At 41.9% G+C, this 18,575-nt stretch overlaps 1 protein-coding gene across 2 annotated transcripts in view; it reads left to right on the forward strand.

Moving 5' to 3' along the window:
* Window positions 1-18,575, forward strand: part of ARHGAP19 (Rho GTPase activating protein 19) — a 118,329-nt gene that overhangs the window by 31,205 nt on the left and 68,549 nt on the right. For both annotated transcript variants that reach the window (XM_033943242.1, XM_033943241.1), the window contains exon 2: window positions 9,847-10,112. In XM_033943242.1, coding sequence (XP_033799133.1) covers window positions 9,847-10,112 — 266 coding nt within the window. The remainder of the gene's footprint in view (window positions 1-9,846; window positions 10,113-18,575) is intronic.

Below are 18,575 nucleotides of genomic sequence, written 5' to 3' on the forward strand. Positions count from 1 at the left end.
TATCTCCTCTTTATCTTCAGGAGTCCAATTAATTAAGGTAATTCATTTTAAAAGTAGCTCGCAAGCCCAAAAAGTGTGGGCACTCCTGCTGTGGGCACATTGCTTCTGTGGTTTATCTCTTGCTACAGTGGGTCCACAAATAAGTCTTCCACTGCCTTTATCCTGTAGCAGAGGTGTTATCCTGCTTAGTTGATAAGTAAGATAGAAAATTTTAAAATAAATAAATCTTCATCTGCAGTGTTTTCAATGTCACTACCACCATCTATTGCCATAGTTCATGAGCTATGCATTGGCACTTTTTCATGCTGGGCAATATGCTTACTAGTAAGTATTCTTCCTTTTCTTTCCAGCTGCACCTTAATTGTAGTGTAGCCTTGCTGGGATTTGCTATAACTGTTATCCAACAAGTTCACCACATGAGGCAGTTGGCAAACTTGAGAAGAAACCTTTGCTCTGCATTTCTGAGAGGGAGAGTAATCCATCTGGTGCTGTGCTGCCTTTTGACATTAGTTCTGTGTAGAAAATTGTAATGTCTATCTTTTTTTTTTTTTCTTCATTGTTTTGTCTACGCCTCTCGTATTCTCCACCCTCCCAACCTCTTTCTGAAAGATGTCAATGCTTGTAGGCAAAGCAAAGGTTGCAGTAAAGAAATAAAAACCATGCTATTCAAGAAATCCTTAAAGTCAAACTAATACCGCAAGAATCATCTCAATCCCCTGTAGCAACCCGCTCCACTCTGTAATTTCTCTGGAAATGTCCAGATATCTTCTTATGTAATCTGCCTTGAACCGCAAGATAATGGCGGAATAGAATTCACTAATGTAATGTAATGTTACCTACTGTATGATAACATCCTTGGTTGTGATTACATTTAGCAGAGCCATGTAACAGTGTATGGCTGGCTGCAGGGCAGGATTAATTCGTCGAGGGCCCCTAGGTACACAAGTACATTGGGCCCCCCTGCCTCACCCCACCATGCCCCGCCCCTATTACCCATTTACTTCTTTATTTCCACTTTATTTCTTTTATTTTAAAATTCAAAACAAACAACAAAGATTACCATGCCAGTGTACAGTCTTTCTTCTATGCAACCTCCAAACATCTCTGAACAAATCTCCCCTTCCTTCCTAGATGAAGAGATCTTCAGCTGGTAGGGCTTTGGGAAGCCCACCAATTTATATTTTGCATATAGGTAGGAGGCTTGGGGCATGGCGGGAAGAAAATTTAGCGTCCATCATTTTATTGGACTAATACATTTCTCACTTAGCTTTCAGAAGTTAAAACCTCTTTCTTCATATCAGTAAACTATACCGCTGTTACAGTATCCCTGTCCTGACCTGAGGAAAGGAGTTATGGTCTCTGAATTAGTAAAAAATGTATTAAAATTAGTTCAATAAACAATATCATCTTATTTCCATTTTCTGTTAATAAACGATTATCAATACATAGAAACAGAGAAACATAGAATATGACGGCAGAAAAGGGCCTACGGCCCAACAAGTCTGCCCACTCAAATAACCCTCCCCTCTAAGTTCCTCTTTGAAGTGAGCCCACGTGTTGATCCCATTTGATCTTAAAATCAGTCACGTTACTGGCCTCAACTACCTGAAGTGGAAGATTATTCCAACGGTCAACCACTCTTTCGGTGAAGAAGTACTTCCTAGTGTCACCATGGAATCTCCCGCCTCTGATTTTCAGCGGATGCCCCCTTGTTGCCGTAGGACCTGTAAGGAAGAAGATATCTTCTTCCACCTCAATGCGGCCAGTAATGTATTTGAACGTCTCTATCATGTCACCCCTCTCTCTGCGTTCCTCGAGAGAGTAAAGGTGCAACTTACCTAGTCGTTCTTCATAAGGGACATCCTTGAGCCCTGAGACCATCTTGGTGGCCAATCGTTGAACCGATTCCATTCTTAGCACATCCTTCCGATAGTGTGGCCTCCAAAACTGTACACAGTACTCCAGATGTGGTCTCACCATGGACCTGTACAGCGGCATCACCACCTCGGGCCTTCGTCTGACAAAGCTTCTCCGGATGCAACCTAGCATTTGTGTAGCTTTAGATGAGGCTTTCTCCACCTGATTGGCTGCCTTCATATCATCGCTAATGATTACTCCCAGGTCTCGTTCTGCCACAGTTCTGATCAAGGTCTCACCATTCAGAGTGTAGGTTCTGCACGGGTTTCTGCCACCAAGGTGCATTATCTTACACTTTTTGGCATTGAAATTCAGCTGCCAAAGAGTAGACCAGTGTTCCAGAACAAGTATGTCCTGTGTCATAGCGTCAGGCATGGTATCTCCGCTCACTATGTTGCACAATTTAGCATCATCGGCAAATAATGCAATTTTTCCCCGAAGTCCCTGAGGCAGATCTTGTATGAAGATATTAAATAGGATTGGGCCCAGGACCGAGCCCTGCGGTACTCCACTGTGCACTTCCGACTTTTCAGAGGGGGTACCATTTACCACCACCCTCTGATGTCTACCACTGAGCCAGTCTTTAACCCATGCAGTTAATATTCCTCCTAGCCCCAATGAACTCATCTTGTTCAAAAGTCTACGGTGTGGGACGCTGTCAAAAGCCTTGCTGAAGTCCAGGTACAACACATCCAGGGACTCTCCTTTATCCAGTTCTTTTGTTACCCCGTCAAAGAAGCTGATCAAGTTGGATTGGCAGGATCTCCCCTTAGTAAATCCATGCTGGCGTGGATCCCTCAGTCTCTCGTCATCCATAACCCTGTCTAATTTGTGTTTAATCAATGTTTCCATAAGCTTGCACACTATTGACGTGAGACTTACCGGTCTGTAATTTGCAGTGTCTAACCTGCATCCCTTTTTGTGGAGCAGAATGACGTTAGCTGTTTTCCAGTCTAGTGGAACTTTTCCCGTGCCCAGGGAAAGATTGAAGAGCGCGGCTAATGGTTCTGCCAGGACATCTCTCAATTCCCTAAGCACTCTGGGGTGCAAATTATCTGGTCCCATGGCTTTATACACTTTGAGCATTGACAATTCTTGGTAGATGCTGCTGGTGGAAAATTCAAAATTCCTGAACGGGTCTTCTGAGCTCTCTCTTGTTTGCAGCTGTGGGCCGGATCCTGGTGCCTCACAGGTAAATACTGAGCAGAAGTATTTGTTCAGTAGGTCGGCTTTATCGGGGTCCGATTCTGCAAAGTTGCCGTCAGGTTTCCTTAGGTGCACTATCCCGTCTGTATTCCTCTTTCTATCACTAACATACCTGAAGAAGGATTTATCCCCTTTTTTAATATTCCTAGCTAAATCTTCTTCCATCCTGAGTTTGGCGTATCTGACCGCCGTTTTGACAGTTCTAGATTTTTCTAGATAAGCTTCTTTATCTTCTGGTCAATGTGATAGTTTGTGGGATACAAATGCTCTTTTCTTCTGTTTTATGAGTTCTGAGATCTCTGCAGAGAACCATTGGGGTTTGTTATTTCTCCGTCGTTTACTCACAGACCTTATAAAAAGGTTGGTTGCTTCCTGTAGGGTAGATTTCAAAGCTGACCACATGACCTCCACATCATCTGTTGTGTCTTGGGTTTGCAGCGCCTCATAAACAAAATTTCCCATGCTCTCGAAGTCAGTGCCCTTAAAGTTAAGGACCTTCGTTGACGTGTTCGACCTCGTGGATCCCTTCCTGAGGTGAAACCACACCATTTTGTGGTCGCTGGAGGCCAACGCCTCGCCTACCGAAACCTCTGTGACGCTATCTCCATTGGTGAGTATCAGGTCGAGAATCGCCTGATCCCTGGTGGGCTCCAGAACCATCTGTTTGAGTCTTGCCCCCCGTATAGATGTCAGCAGCTTTCTGCTGCTGCTGGTTGTGGCTGAAACCTTGTTCCAGTTTACATCTGGCATGTTGAAATCTCCTAACAGTACAGTGTCTCCACGCAGCTACAATAATACCTTATCCTAAAGCAAAAATAAATAAATAAATAAAACAAATAGAAATTTTTCTACCTTTGTTGTCTGGTTTCTGCTTTCTTCATTTTCTCATCATTCTCTTCCTTCCATCCACTGTCTGCCCTCTTTCTGCCTCTTCCAGAAATTGTCTGCCTCTCCCTTCCATCTCTCTCCCTACCCCCACCCATTGGTGTGGCATCCATCTTCTTCCCTTCCCTCCTCCAATGGTCTGGCATCTCTCTCCTCTCCTTCCTTCTCCCTCCCACCCCCCATGGTCTGGCATTTCACTCTCTCCTATCCCTTCTTCCTCCCACTTCCATTAGCATCTGTCCCCTTTTTTTCCCTCCAACCCAATTGCATCCAGTATCCTTTCCCCTTATGTCTCTCTTCCCTTTCCTTGCACACCAATTCCATCAGCATCTGCCCCCTTTCTCTCCCTCAACCACCCTTCCATACCACCCTGCCCCCTTTCTCTTCTTCCACCACCCTTCCATACCATCCTTCTCACAACCCTTCCATACCACCCTGCCCCCTTTCTCTTCCTCCACCACCCTTCCATATCATCCTTCTCACAATCCTTCCATACCATCCTGCCCCCTTTCTCTCCTTCTACTACCCTTCCATACCACCCTGCCCCCTTTCTCTTCCTCCACCACCCTTCCATCTCCTTTCTCTCTCCCCCTCCAAACATTGCAGCTGCTGGCTCTGCCCTCGGCTCTTTTGCAAAAGGCAGCCTGAAAGCAGAATTAGAACAGCTGACGGCAACGGGTTAACCCCCCACCACATCAACGGCAACGACCCACCCGCATCAATGGCAATGGCCCCTCCCCCCACATCAACGGCAATGCGGCCGGATCTGTTACAGGAAGTTCCCGCAATGACTGCATCTGCCGGTCCATCCCTCTCTGACGTCACTTCTTCCGGAACAAGTAAGTGACATCAGAGGGGGATGGACTGGCAGATGCAGTCATCGCGGTACCTTCCTGTAACAGAGCCCAACCGCATTGCCATCGATGGGGGGGCCATTACCGTTGATGCCAGGAGGGGGCCGTTGCTGTTTTAAAAAAATGGCAAGGTGAGTCGTCCTCCTTCAGTGGGCTCCTCTCACAGTTTCGGGCCCTAGGCACGTGCCTACTGGGCCTATTCATTAATCCGGCCCTGGTTGGCTGGCTGTGCTTCTTAAAGAGAATACTCTCTGACACAGAAAGAGTTAAACAGAATATTACTTTGCCTCCTCCATCAAATGTTTCAGGTTGGTGAGTCAATGGAACAAAGTAGGAAAATGGAATTCATTATTTCAAACTCTTTTCAAAAACTATTTGTGCACCAAAAGACATCTAATTAAACTGACATTCTTTCTATTTGGTTTTCCTCCAAAGCAGTGAGACATGAACCAGAGTGCTAAGCCTGGGGGGAACCTTCTATTGCATGAGCTTTGTGGCATTAATTTGTGATTGCTGTATCTAGAATCATAGCTGATACATTAGAAATTTCAGTTTACCTGCTTTTTACTGAAAAATTCTCCCAAAAGGAATACATTTGCAGAGGTTTGGTTCATCCCCATTGTTCTGTATTCAATATATGTACAATGTTTTTTGAGTATTTAAAAACGGTTGGTTGGTTTTTTTTTTTTCTGACAATGGCCTTGACTTCACCAGCAATTTGTCTATAAGATATGGTGACTACTGTTCTTGGCATTTCTTGTTTTAAGAATAAGAAGTTACATTTAACCCTTTAATTGATAGATGGTGAAGACGACAATGTGTTGGTGAGGCCTTGCAGTGTCTTAGAGTCCCCTGTGTGTTCCATATAGGGCATTGATTTAGTAGTGGATGAGTTTACATACCCTTTTCCTGTTTCATAGGGAAGAATTGTCTTCTTTCATTTCTAAGGCACTGCAAGTTCTTAATATCTCGCAGGCTGACTCCCAGTTGGCTGTGGCTGCCAACCCTCTCATGGCTGGCACATGCAGTAGGCCTGGCAAACTGAAACTGATGAGCAAACTGAGAGAGAAAGGGTTAATAGCCAAATGAGTTGGATGGAGAAAATTCACTGAAATTCTACACAAGGACATTTGCTTAATTGATAAGATGTGCAGGCCTATACCTCTTTGGTCTTCCAATTAACTTTTTGTGCCCGTCTCTAATCTGACTTCTGTCATGCCTTTCTTCAATCATCATGTTCTCTTAGGATGAAGGCCATTTTCTTTAATTGGGTCCTGATTTTTGCCCCATCAGATAAGGTATTAAGCAGGTTTTCTGTGTATGAGACCTAATCTGATAAAATGATGGATATTTTGGTACCTTTTTGCCCCATCTTGAAATTCTGAGTTTACCTCATCTATGGTCCAATCCAGTTGGTGGTATTCTTGAAATTATTATAGGCAAGGAACAAGCAGACACCTTATTATGATCTCATTATAACAGAAAGTATAGTTATGATTCATATGAGAACACTGACACTTAAAAGAACGTTATTTCCTTGACCCTGAAGGTCAGGGAGAGCTAATTGGTGTTCTCCATTATGACCAATGGGACCAAAACCATATAAATTCCTGCTGATTTTGCGTGTCCTCTGGACTTCAGTTGGAGTCTGCATGATCTCTTGCCACCTCAATGGAACTCCCTAAGTATGAATGTGTATGTAATTCTGAATGCTTGTGACTTATGAAACATCTCTTTTTTTCTCTCTCTTTCTGTGTGTGCGCAGTTTTGAGTGCTTGGTAAGATGTCTCTTCTTCCTCTTTCTGTCTATGTGCTTCTGTTTGAAGGTAGGGATTGGACTTCTTTCTTATAGGGCACTCTCTCTCTCTCTCTCTCTCTCTCTCTGTAATGTGTGTCTATCTTCATCTGATTCTTTCCCCAGCTGCAAAATTTTTCACTTCTCTTATCCACACTAATAAGGTCCTTAATTCTTTGGGCCCTAGACACTAAAGGAGATTTTCCTTCCTATCCTTGCTTATTTTCACTTTATATACTGATAAGAATATTTTCTCTGTTTTCAGTCTGTTCCTATTCTTTATATTCTCCTAAAAAAGACTAATTCTAGGCTAATGAGATCTTTATTTGATCCTATCCAAGGGAAAGGCTAAGGATCTCAAGTGCCCATGGTCAATTACCGTTAGAACAAGTCTTAGTTATTGACCTGCTTGTGGGCTATCATTGATCCAGATGTTTCCCTTTTTTTAGTGTTTTAATATAAATTTTTTGATTTTTCAAATAATTTAAGTAATTTAACTAACTATTGTTATTACTAATGTTCTTCTTTTTTTTGCTTTTTTACTTAATAATACCTTGTAATACTTAACTTGGGTGTTATAGATTGCCCAACTCTCCAATGTTAAAGCATCCAATGTTAATGTTACTGCTGCCGACGGAAGATCTCCGTTTCACTCTCATATGAATTGAGAGCTTCTTCAGGAAAGGGCTTTAAGTCGTTCTTATTATTCTAAGAAAAAAAGAACACAATCTGTTTAAAATATTTACGAATTAATTTTATGTTACTCCTTAAGACCTACATTATTCTAGCTCGCTGAGAAGCCTTCGGGGACTGCGGACACTTGAGATCCTTAACATTTCCCTTGGATAGGATCAAATAAAGATCTCATTATCCTAGAATTAGTCTTTTTTAGGAGAATACTAATAAAACGGTAAGATTAATATTTATTCTTTATATGCCATATAATTTCCTTTTTACTGTGTGTGTAATAGCCTTGCTTGAGCTTTTTAGTGCAGCAGATTAGGAAAAGTTTTCTCTCTACACACCAATATGGGCTGCAACTTTTGCTGGCCCTTGGATAAAGGCATTGCTTCAGACTCTTCCATGCCTTGTGGACTTACCCAATTTCTCTCCTTTTGTTAGTGTGTGTTACAGCAGTGGTTCCCAACCCTGTCCTGGAGGACCACCAGGCCAATCGAGTTTTCAGGCTAGCCCTAATGAATATGCATGGAGCAGATTTGCATGCCTCTCACTTCCATTATATGCAAATCTCTCTCATTCATATTTATTAGGGCTAGCCTGAAAACCCGATTGGCCTGGTGGTCCTCCAGGATAGGGTTGGGAACCACTGTATTACAGCATGCTGTGGATTAGGGACAATTATCAAAGTTTTACTTATACAAGTATCTTTCACCTTTTTTTTTCTGTAACGTGGTTCTAGTTTGTAACACATAAATTGGATGATAAGATGTTTGGCTTGCTTGTGTATTTCAAATATAATATTTTTCTTTCTTTATATGTACATGGTATGTTTTGTGCTTCTGAAAATAAAGGGAGATTTTCAGAGAGATAAATGGTATTTGGGGTATTTTCAGAGAGAAAAGTGGTATTTTTTCTGAGTCCAGATGTGGATCAGATGTGTGTGAATGATTTCTAGGGTACTGGGAGTGTGTAATAGTTGTAAAGGGGCAAGGGGTCTTGGGTGTGGTCCTTGGAGGCCCCTTACACTTTGCAACTTGTTGCCAGAGGAAAAGTCCCTAGTCTGCTATTGAGATTGCTTTCTCTGGATTGGTAGCATGGGATGTTGGTACTATTTGGGTTTCTGCCAGCTACTGTGACCTGGATTGACCACTGTTGGAAACAGGAAACTGGGCTAGACGGACCATTGGGCTGACCCAGTATGGTTGCTCTTCTGACTTTCAGGATCCCCTTAACATATACTGAGAGTCTAATGCTTCATTCTATGATGCATTCCTGAGGCACCCAGCCTTTCCTCTGTTTATTAGTGAACATATCAAAGATTATGGGGGTCTTTTACTAAGGCGCGCTTGCCTATTTAGCACTCGCTTAATGCTAACAGTTTGTCTGTGCGGCCATAGTATAGTTTCATGCCAGGTTTGGCCAGGCACCTCTTTTCGGAATATACAATGTGCCACTGTCTTTGGTAGCATGTCTGGAATTTGCATAGGCTGCTTCAGCACTAGGGCTTCTTTGTCCCTGAAACGGAGGAGTAAGTCTCCTGTGATCTCTGCCTTTTGAATGCCTCTCCACAAGCTTTCTGCACTCTTGTAAGACTTTTCTCCATATTTATTTAATATAGTGATTGAGAAATGTGTTGGATGTAATAACCTGGGACTGGAAATTATGCTATTTAGAGATCTGATCTGGATGAGAAAGTTTAATGCAGTAGCAATATGGTGTTTTCAACAATCAAGGGAGTATTTCTAGCATAGGTTTTATTAGATGAAACAGCTGAATGTAATGCTTTGACAATGCAGTCATATTGCCAGTGCAATTAAACTGCCACTTCACATGAATGCTGGTGTCATATTGTTTAAAATTTGTAAGTAACTAACAATTTTATTGCTTCTGCTTCACATTCCTCTGGTGTAGCAGCCATAGCAGAAGCCATGATACACTGTAAAAGTAACTTTTTTGTTGTAAAATTCTAACAGCTGACAATATGATGCTCCATGAATCTGTCTTTTATTAGAATTTACTATAATCCTACATTCAGTTTGTCTTATGTTGAATTGGTGTTTCATTTCTTTTTTTAATTTTCTTTTATATTTGGTTTGAATTTCCTGAACTGTCACCTCTCCTCAGTGTGATTCAATCTGTGCTTTTGAGTAATTGCCACAAATTCTTATTATGACTTGCTGGGGGCATATTCATGTTCAGTTTTTTTGAACGGTAAATGCAAAACGCTAGTTCTGAATGTCATTTTGTTGTACTTCAGTGATTCCACTAGATGTGTTTGTGCTATGAATTTCAAATTATAGAATAATCTTTCCTTTCAGCTTGGAATTTGGTGCTCAAAATTGTTTTGGGTGAACACTGGTTTTTAGAAGATGTATTACATTGTGGGAGCTTTTTAAAGTCAAATTTTTCCCAAATTTAAAATTTAGTTTCTATTTATGTTTATTTTTAATAAAATTTACATTCTAAAAGGTTTTTATGTGTTAATACAGGCTTTTTTTCTCATTGCAGTGATACACTCTGCAGCATCGTCATATGCAATGATGCTTCTCTTCGGAATAGGCCTATCATTTTCAATCCAGATTTCTTTGTGGAGAAACTGCGCCACGACAAGCCAGAAGTATTCACTGAGTTGGTAGTCAGTAACATCACAAGGCTAATTGACCTGCCTGGTACAGAATTTGCACAGCTTATTGGAGAGGAGGACCCAAAGCTTCCTGGCAGCAATGGAACTGCTGCTGGATTCTTCCGCTCCCTGAACTTCCTGAAACGCAAAGGTTTGTAATAAGCTCTGAAGGTGATCAGCGGTTTTTAAGCTGCTGACAACTGCAGACAGAATTAATTCAGCCTTGAATAGTTAGATTTATTTGTAGTCTGCCCTATCCCAATTGGTTCTGGGCAGATAACAATAAAGAGAACAATGTTGTAATTACGATACAGTATTCATTATAATGTTTCATAAATATATGAAAACAACATTTGTCCCAAAAATATTTGGGAAGCCATTATTAAATTAAAGGAAGCTCACACTAGTATATATAATGAATGTTTTTGGCAGAGGGGGAATTTTCAGTTTGGACTAACAAAGACTGTGAAACCCTCCTTGATGCTAGTTATGAAATATATTGAAAGATATTCTGATATTGGCCAAGGACCAGCATAGAATATTTGGATCAGCTACTGACACAGAAATTTTGCAGGCCCCAGCTGATATTCAGTGCCGGCACCTGCATAGCTAAGCAAGTAAAGACAGGACTGCTTTTTGTGTGATGCTTTGCAGGTACTGATGCTGAATATGGCCAGTGCCTGTATCTCCCTGACTTTGTACTCAGACCACCCCGACACTAATTGCACATTGCTCCTGTGATCAGCGGGGATATTCAATAGCTCTTAACTGCACAGTACTGCTGAATATCCAGGGATAGCCAGCTTTAAACCTTGTTGAATATCAACTCCTGAATTTTTAGCATTGGCCATGGTAAGAAAATTGATCAGTCACTATAAATTGCCATTCGCATGATTTCCTTAGGTGATTAAATTGCTTTGTAGTCCTTTGGTAAGGCTGTTTTGATTTTTCTTACCTTTGCTGAAATGTTCTCTCTTGATGCTGTTCAGTACTATTTTATTACTAGGATTAGACTTCTCTGTTAGTTTGTCATGGAGCAGCATTGCCACTCTGTGGTCAAGTGTCTGCCGATGTAGGAAACTATAGATTTCTTTTAAGAGAGAAATATTGCATGTTGGTTTCTCAAATTTAACTCAAAATTCCTCTGAAGTGAAAATGATCATCCAGTTGAAGATTTGGCCATTGGTTCTGGGTTTTTTTTTAGTTTTGTTTACTGCTTATGAAAGATGCTTTCTGTGCATCCACGAACTACTGCATCAGTGTGCAACAGTCTAGTTCTGAATGAACTAATTTTAGGGTTAAAACATAGCTCTAGGTTTAATAAGGTTGACTCATGTTCTGAGAACTTTAACTTGAATATTAAACTCACCTTGGGAAAAAGTTGCGAGATAAGTGCTTCAGTAAATACTAATTAGCTGTACAAAGGCCATGAAGCCATAATTTTTTCTCATCTTTTAGATTTTTCCTATTTCTGGGATTTGTAGGATGATACATCCAAACACCCTGCTCTTTGGGTTTTTGTTGTGATAATTCTTCACCCTAGCTTCTCTGACTTACTGTAGCCAGTTGCACAGCATAACGAATGTTAAGAAAGTTAAATGGTGGAAAAGGAGGTTTTCATCTCCAGTATGTTGTACCTATTAACATTTTTTGCCTGGAAAGGGACAGTATACTACCTAGAGTTGCATGATGGTGCTTATACTAAGATGTGATTTTTGTTTTGGTCTTCGTTAGATCATTTAGACCAGGGGTGCCCACACTTTTTGGGCTTGCGAGCTACTTTTAAAATGACCAAGTCAAAATGATCTACCAATAATGAAATTAAAAAAAAACCACAAAGCACACTGAAAAGCAGAAAAAATATTAATTATCATTCATATTCTGGGGTTTTTTCAGAGAGATCACGGCAGATGACTTTATGCAATGTCACCTCAGTAACAACCATACCAAAATAGACAAATATATTCCCTCCCTTTTTACTGAACCACACTAGCAGTTTTTAGCACAGGGAGTTGCGCTAAATGCCCCACGCTGCTCTAAATGCTCATAGGCTCCCTGTGCTAAAAAACACTATTGTGGTTTAGTAAAAGGGAGCCATAGTGCAAAATATAGACAGCAGATATAAATTCTCAAAACGGACACATTTTGATCACTAAATTGAAAATAAAATCATTTTTCCTACCTTTGTTGTTTGGTGATTTCATGAGTCTCTGGTTGCACTTTCTTCTTCTGACTGTGCATCCAATCTTTCTAACCTTCTTTCAGTCTCCTGTATGTTTCCTCTCCTCCAGACCTCATTCTCTCCCCCAACTTTTTTCTTTCTGTTTCCTTGCCTCCCTTTCTTTCTGTCTCCCTGTTCCTCCTTCTTTCTGTCTCCCTGCCTGCCCCCTTTCTTTTTTCTCCCTACCCTCCCCCCAAGCCACTCTGTCTGCCGCCGCAGCCATCGGAGAACAGCCCCCAAGCCACCGCCGCCCCAAGCTCTCCCTGCAAAAGCGTTGTGCTGAACAGCATTCCGCTCCCCGACATCAATTCTGATGTAGGAGAGGAAGTTCTGAGCCAACCAGGCATTTCTCCCTATTCCATCCAGCCTGAGCCCCATCTCTCCTTGATCCAGCATTTCCCTTCTGTGTCTGTCAGAATTACCATTCCACCTATTTTCCAGCATCACCCTTCTTTGTGTCCATCTAACCTATATCTCTATCTCACCACTTTTTCAGAATCTTCATTTGTCTCTGTCCTTGTCTTTACCCATGTTCACCATTTGCCCTTTCAATGTCTTTATCTCCTCCCTCCCCTTTTTCAGCATTACTTCTATGTCTCTATTTCATCTCCTCTTCATGTCCCCTCTGTATCTCTATCCTTATTCAGTAGGTCCTGCTTACCCTTTCTCTTCTTTGTGTCACTATCTCCATTTTCAGCTTTTTGCCCTTTTCTTGTAGCCAGAATTTTTCCACCCTCCCTCCTCTCCGGCCCAGCCCGGTATGAAATATTTCCTTTTGTTTCCCTCCCTCTCTCTTTCTCTCTCTCGTTCTCCTCCCTCACCCACGAGTCCTGCATCTGGCCATCTCCCTTCCACCTGTATCCAGACACACATCCTGCCCTGCGGCCCTCTTCAGCAACTCGTCAGCAACGGTGATCAAGACAGGCTGCCGACATCGAGGCCTTCCCTCTGCGAGTCCCGCTTTTGTAGAAAAAGGAAGTTGAAACAAGCGGGACTCGCAGAGGGTAGGCCCCGACGTCAGAAGCTTGTGTCGATCGCTGCTGCTGAGTTGCCGAAGAGAGCCGCGGAGCAGGGGGTGTGGCCGGATGCAAGTAGAAGGGAGAGGGCCAGATAGGAAGGCTGTAGAAGCTCCGGAGCATGACACCGACCCCAGCCAGGATGATTTCTTTTTCAGGCTGCTGCTGCCACCGCCCCCCCCCCCCCCCCCCCGAAATGACAAAAAATAGACTAAACTGGATGCCAGGCGGCGGCAGCTTTGACGTCCCAGAAAGGAAGGCTGATCGGCTGGTAGATCGTGACGGCAACACGAATCTATCACGGGATGGGCTCCGCGATCGAGTCACGTTGCCTTCCCGGTCGATCGCGATCGACATATTGGGCACCCCTGATTTAGACACTTGCTTTTCTATATTCTTTAACACCGGAGTTAGTTTCTTTTCACCTTTTAAAGATGTTTGACAGGCTTAGTAAAATGCTTGGAAGCTTCCACTGAAATTGCTGTTCAGGGAAAAAGTCTGTTTGCATGATGTCAGGCTGTGAAGTAAAGTAGATTCATATAATTGAGTGATATTAATAATCCTGCATGGCTTATTTGTTTGCAGATCATCACCGAATGAAAAGAGCATTAATTACATTCTTATTTACATTATGCTCTGTCTACTTTATTCTGTTTACTGAGTTGCTGGTAGAAAAATTAAGCATAAAAACTCGGCATGTTGGATCTCTTAGAGAGAGGAAGAGATAATGGATACTGTGAATGGGCAGAGTGGATGGGCCATTTGGCCTTTATCTGCCATCATGTTTCAATGACCAAAACCTTTGCTCAAGAATTTGACATTTTTGGCACTGAAATTATATGATATTTTGACGCGGTGGTTAAAGCTACAGCCTCAGCACCCTGAGGTTGTGGGTTCAAACCCACGCTACTCCTTGTGACCCTGGGCAAGTCACTTAATCCCCCCATTGCTCCAGGTACGTTAGATAGATTATGAGCCCACCGGGACAGAGAGGGAAAACTGCTTGAGTACCTGAATAAATGCATGTAAACCGTTGTGAGCTCCCCTGGGAGAACGGTATAGAAAATTTGAATAAATAAATAAATAAATGCTGAATTAATTTGACAAAAAGCCAAAAACTATATAGTTCTTGAAGTAAATAAAGCTTCTCAGTCTTTGCCGAGTACAGCAAAGAAGTTGGAGGTAGAGGCTTCCTCCCAAAACCATGCTGTCCAGGTTGGAAGCAGATAGCACGTAAGCAGAGAGTGCTGCCGAGTATCTGCTCTAACTGCCTCATACTCTTCAGCTAGCATTGGGGAAGTCTCAATGTGGACCTGGAATTTAGCCAAGCATTGCAAATATATACAGGGCTTCTTTTACAAAGCTGTGGAAAATGCACCAAAACCCATTCAATTGCTTTGGGCTTCAGTGCATTTACCACAGCAGCATTCTACTGTGGCTTTGTTTAAAGGGCCCATGGTGTAGATGCCTGGATAATTGTACAGATAGATAGATAGATCTGTTATGTTGCAAACTGTTGGGATGGCACTGGCAAGAGGCAGTTATTAAATGAAAGAAATAAAACTAAATTCTGAAACTGAAAGCGGGTCTTCTTCCTAAGCTTTAGACCAGGGGTGCCCCCACTTTTTTGGCTTGTGAGCTACTTTTAAAATGACCAAGTCAAAATGATCTACCAATAATAAAATTTTAAAAAACACAAAGCACACTGTATGCAGAGAAAATGTTAATTTATCATTTGTATTCGGGGTTTTTTCAGATGTCAAGGCAGATGACTTTAAAATATGCAATGTCACCTCAGTAACAACTATACAAAAATAGACAAATATACCCTCTCCCCTTTTACAAAACTGCGATAGCGGTTTTTAGCGCAGGGAGCTGCGTTGAATGCCCCTCGCAGCTCCCGATGCTCATAGGCTCCCTGCGCTAAAAACCACTATCACGGTTTAGTAAAAGGGGGCCATAGTGCAGCGATTGGCTGTCCCAGAACTTCCTCTCCGACGTCAGGGAAGCAGCAGGGAGAAAAAGATTGCAAAGGCAACGCGATCGACTCACGTTGCCTTTGTGATCTGCTGGTCGATCGTGATTGACTATTTGGGCACCCTTGCTCTAGAATATCATGGCAGATATAATGTTGCAGAAGCTTAACCACACTGGACTAGAGCCAAATCATGTTCAGGTACCTTGCTGTTAAGATTTTGCTGGCCAGAAGAGTAGGTACTGAGGAACTTGAACTTAGTGGCCCTGCATCTACTAACAAGTGTCTAGGTGCTGTACTAAAGACCCCACTGTTGTGACTTTGAAGGAGATTGCCCTTTAAGAATCTCTAGCAGCAGACAGATTCGTTTACAGCAGTGTGTCACAAACTTTCCAGCCGGCTGCACACTAAATCCAGTGCCCTGGCCGGAAGGCACCCGGAAGTCGATGCAGTGACATCGTGCGTGAAGGCCCGTCTGGCCACGATCCCGCCGGTGGAGGGATCCGGGAGGTGCGGGGAGATGAAGATAGACACCGGCCAGGAGGAGAGTCATCTGTGCCGGCTGACTTTCTACAGGATGTGGCTCTCGCTGCGAGAGGCACATCCTTTAGGCCAGCATGGGCAACTCTCCTCCTCGCCAGTGTGTTACGGCACACCAGAAATCTCAGGAGGCACTCTGGTGTGCCACGGCACACAGTTTGCAATACACTGCTTTACAGTATGTAATGTAATGTAATTTATTTCTTATATACCGCTACATCCGTTAGGTTCTAAGTATCTTGGACATAGTGATGAACTTCTTTACAAAATGTTCAAAATAAGAACATTTCAGGTTTTCATCTTTAAAAATTAACCCCCTGATATATATATATATATATATATATATATATATATATATATATATATATATATATATATATATATATATATATATATACATACACGCAAGTCTGACCATGCCTCCCCACTCCTTGCCAAACTTCACTGGCTCCCAATAATCTCCAGAATCCATTTCAAATGTTCCTGCCTGGCTTTCAAGATCATTCACGGAATCCTGCCTCCTCTTATCCCACTGTCTTTCAACTCCTCCAGTCCCGACTCCTCCAGAACTGCCCAAAGGCTTAAACTAGCCTTCCCCTCTCCATGCGGCATCCACTATTCAAGCAAACTGGGAAAATCCCTTCTCTTCAAAATCACAGGTCTTTGGAACGACCTCACCACCCCGCTGCGGAACCTGAGCTCCCTTCAGTTATTCCGCAAACAACTGAAAACCTGGCTTTTCAGCAAATTGTAGCTCTATCCTTCCCCCCTTTCTCTCCCCCCTTCTACACATAAGTTCATGTAATCCTTTTTCTTCTTCTCTACCCACTATTTTAAGTTCTTGTAAACCGTGTCGAGCTCCATTCTCATGGAGATGATGCGGTATATAAATTTAAGGTTTAGATTAGATAAGACAGACAGGGGAAAATGTTTGAGTACCTGAATAAATTCATGTAAACCGTTATGAGCTCCCTTGGGAGAACGGTATAGAAAAATGAATGGGGGTATATCAAGTCTAATAATTAAGTTCGTGAACTTGCCTCCGTGCACTTATGTTGGCAGCATTGTTCAATCAACTTGGTAAGGTTTCATAACCTTGGTATATCAGTGTCTCACAACTGTGTTCGACATGTGGCGGTGTCTTGCTGAGTGACATTCATTAATAATTGTTGCATGTTTATGTGTGCCGTTGCAAGGATGTCAGAGCTTGAATTAGAGCAACAAATAAACATTAAATTTCTTGTTAAATTTGGCAACAGTGGAAGTGAAATCAGGGGCATATTAATCCAAGTATATGGGGATAATGCCATGAAGAAAACGGCAGTGTGCAAATGGATTAAACGTTTTTCTGAGGGGGAGAGAAAGTGTCACTGATGAAGAAAGGTCAGGGCGGCCAGTAACGAGCAGAACTGATGAAAACATTGCAAAAATTTGTGGAATTGTGCGTCAGAATTGTCAGCTGACTGTGAGAAGCATAGCAGACCAAGTAAACGTCGATAGAGAAACAGGAAAATCTTAATTGAAAATCATGGCATGAGAAAGGTGTGTACAAAAATGGTTCTGAAGGAGTTCATCAATGAACAAAAGCAAAAGAGAGTCTTAAGTTTGCCAAGACCTTTTGGAGGGGCTGTGTTAACACTGGTGATGAAATATGGGTGTACCAATATGACCCTGAAACAAAGCATCAAAGTGCCCAATGGAAGGTAGCCAGTTCTCCGCGACCAAAAAAGTTCCGCCAGTCCAAATCAAGAGTCTAAACGATGTTGTTAACCTTTTTTGATATTATGAATTTGTACCAACTGGACAAACAGTTAACCAAGTTTATTGTTTGGAAGTGCTGAAAAGGCTGTGTGAAAAAGTTAGACAAAAACGACCTAACTTTTTGCCAACAACTCATGGCTCTTGCATCACGACAATGCACCAGCTCACACAGCACTGTTTGTGAGAGAGATTTTTGCCAGAAAACAAATAACTTGTATTGGAACACCTTTCCTATTCACCTGATCTGGTCCCCAATGACTTTTTTTCTTTACTTGAAGATAAAGGAAATATTGAAAGGAAGACATTTTGATGACAACTGCTCTGAAGGGAATTCCAGAAAAAGGGTTCCAAAATTGCTTTGAAGGGTGGACTAGACACTGGTGTCCGTGCATAGCTTCCCAAGGGGAAGTACTTCGAAGGTGACCTTAGTAATATTCAGCAGTAAGGTATATAGCACTGTTTCTAGGATGAGTTCACGAGCTTAATGTAATGTAATGTAATTTATTTCTTATATACCGCTACATCCGTTAGGTTCTAAGCGGTTTACAGAAAATATACATTAAGATTAGAAATAAGAAAGGTACTTGAAAAATTCCCTTACTGTCCCGAAGGCTCACAATCTAACTAAAGTACCTGGAGGGTAATAGAGAAGTGAAAAGTAGAGTTAGAGGAAACATAAAAATAAAATAAACATTTTAACAAGACAGCATTGATCTAAATACTTAATTGTCAGACCTCGTATATACATAGAGTACCGGTAAATATAATTGAAAAACTCTACTTTGTAGTCAATATTAAAGTTTTTACAAAATGAATGCATAGGTCAACCCTCTATTCATATGAAAATGTATCCAGAACAAATGTCTCAGATAACCTAAAAGCCATGGGTTAAATGACTATTCAATAGTGGAGGTGGGTAATTGAAGTAATCCTTTAAGCACTCAGACCATTTCTGGAGAGCATCACCTAATATGATGGAAGAATCTGATTGTCTGCTTTCATCCTGATTTGTGAGATGTTTGCAGGATTTTCTGAACTGGTAAAGAACAGGTCTATGTCAATGCTGTCAGATTTATCCTCCCATCTGTTTAGCAGTAGCAG

The sequence above is a fragment of the Geotrypetes seraphini genome, chromosome 4 (assembly GCF_902459505.1).
Source record: "Geotrypetes seraphini chromosome 4, aGeoSer1.1, whole genome shotgun sequence".
NCBI lineage: Eukaryota > Metazoa > Chordata > Amphibia > Gymnophiona > Dermophiidae > Geotrypetes > Geotrypetes seraphini.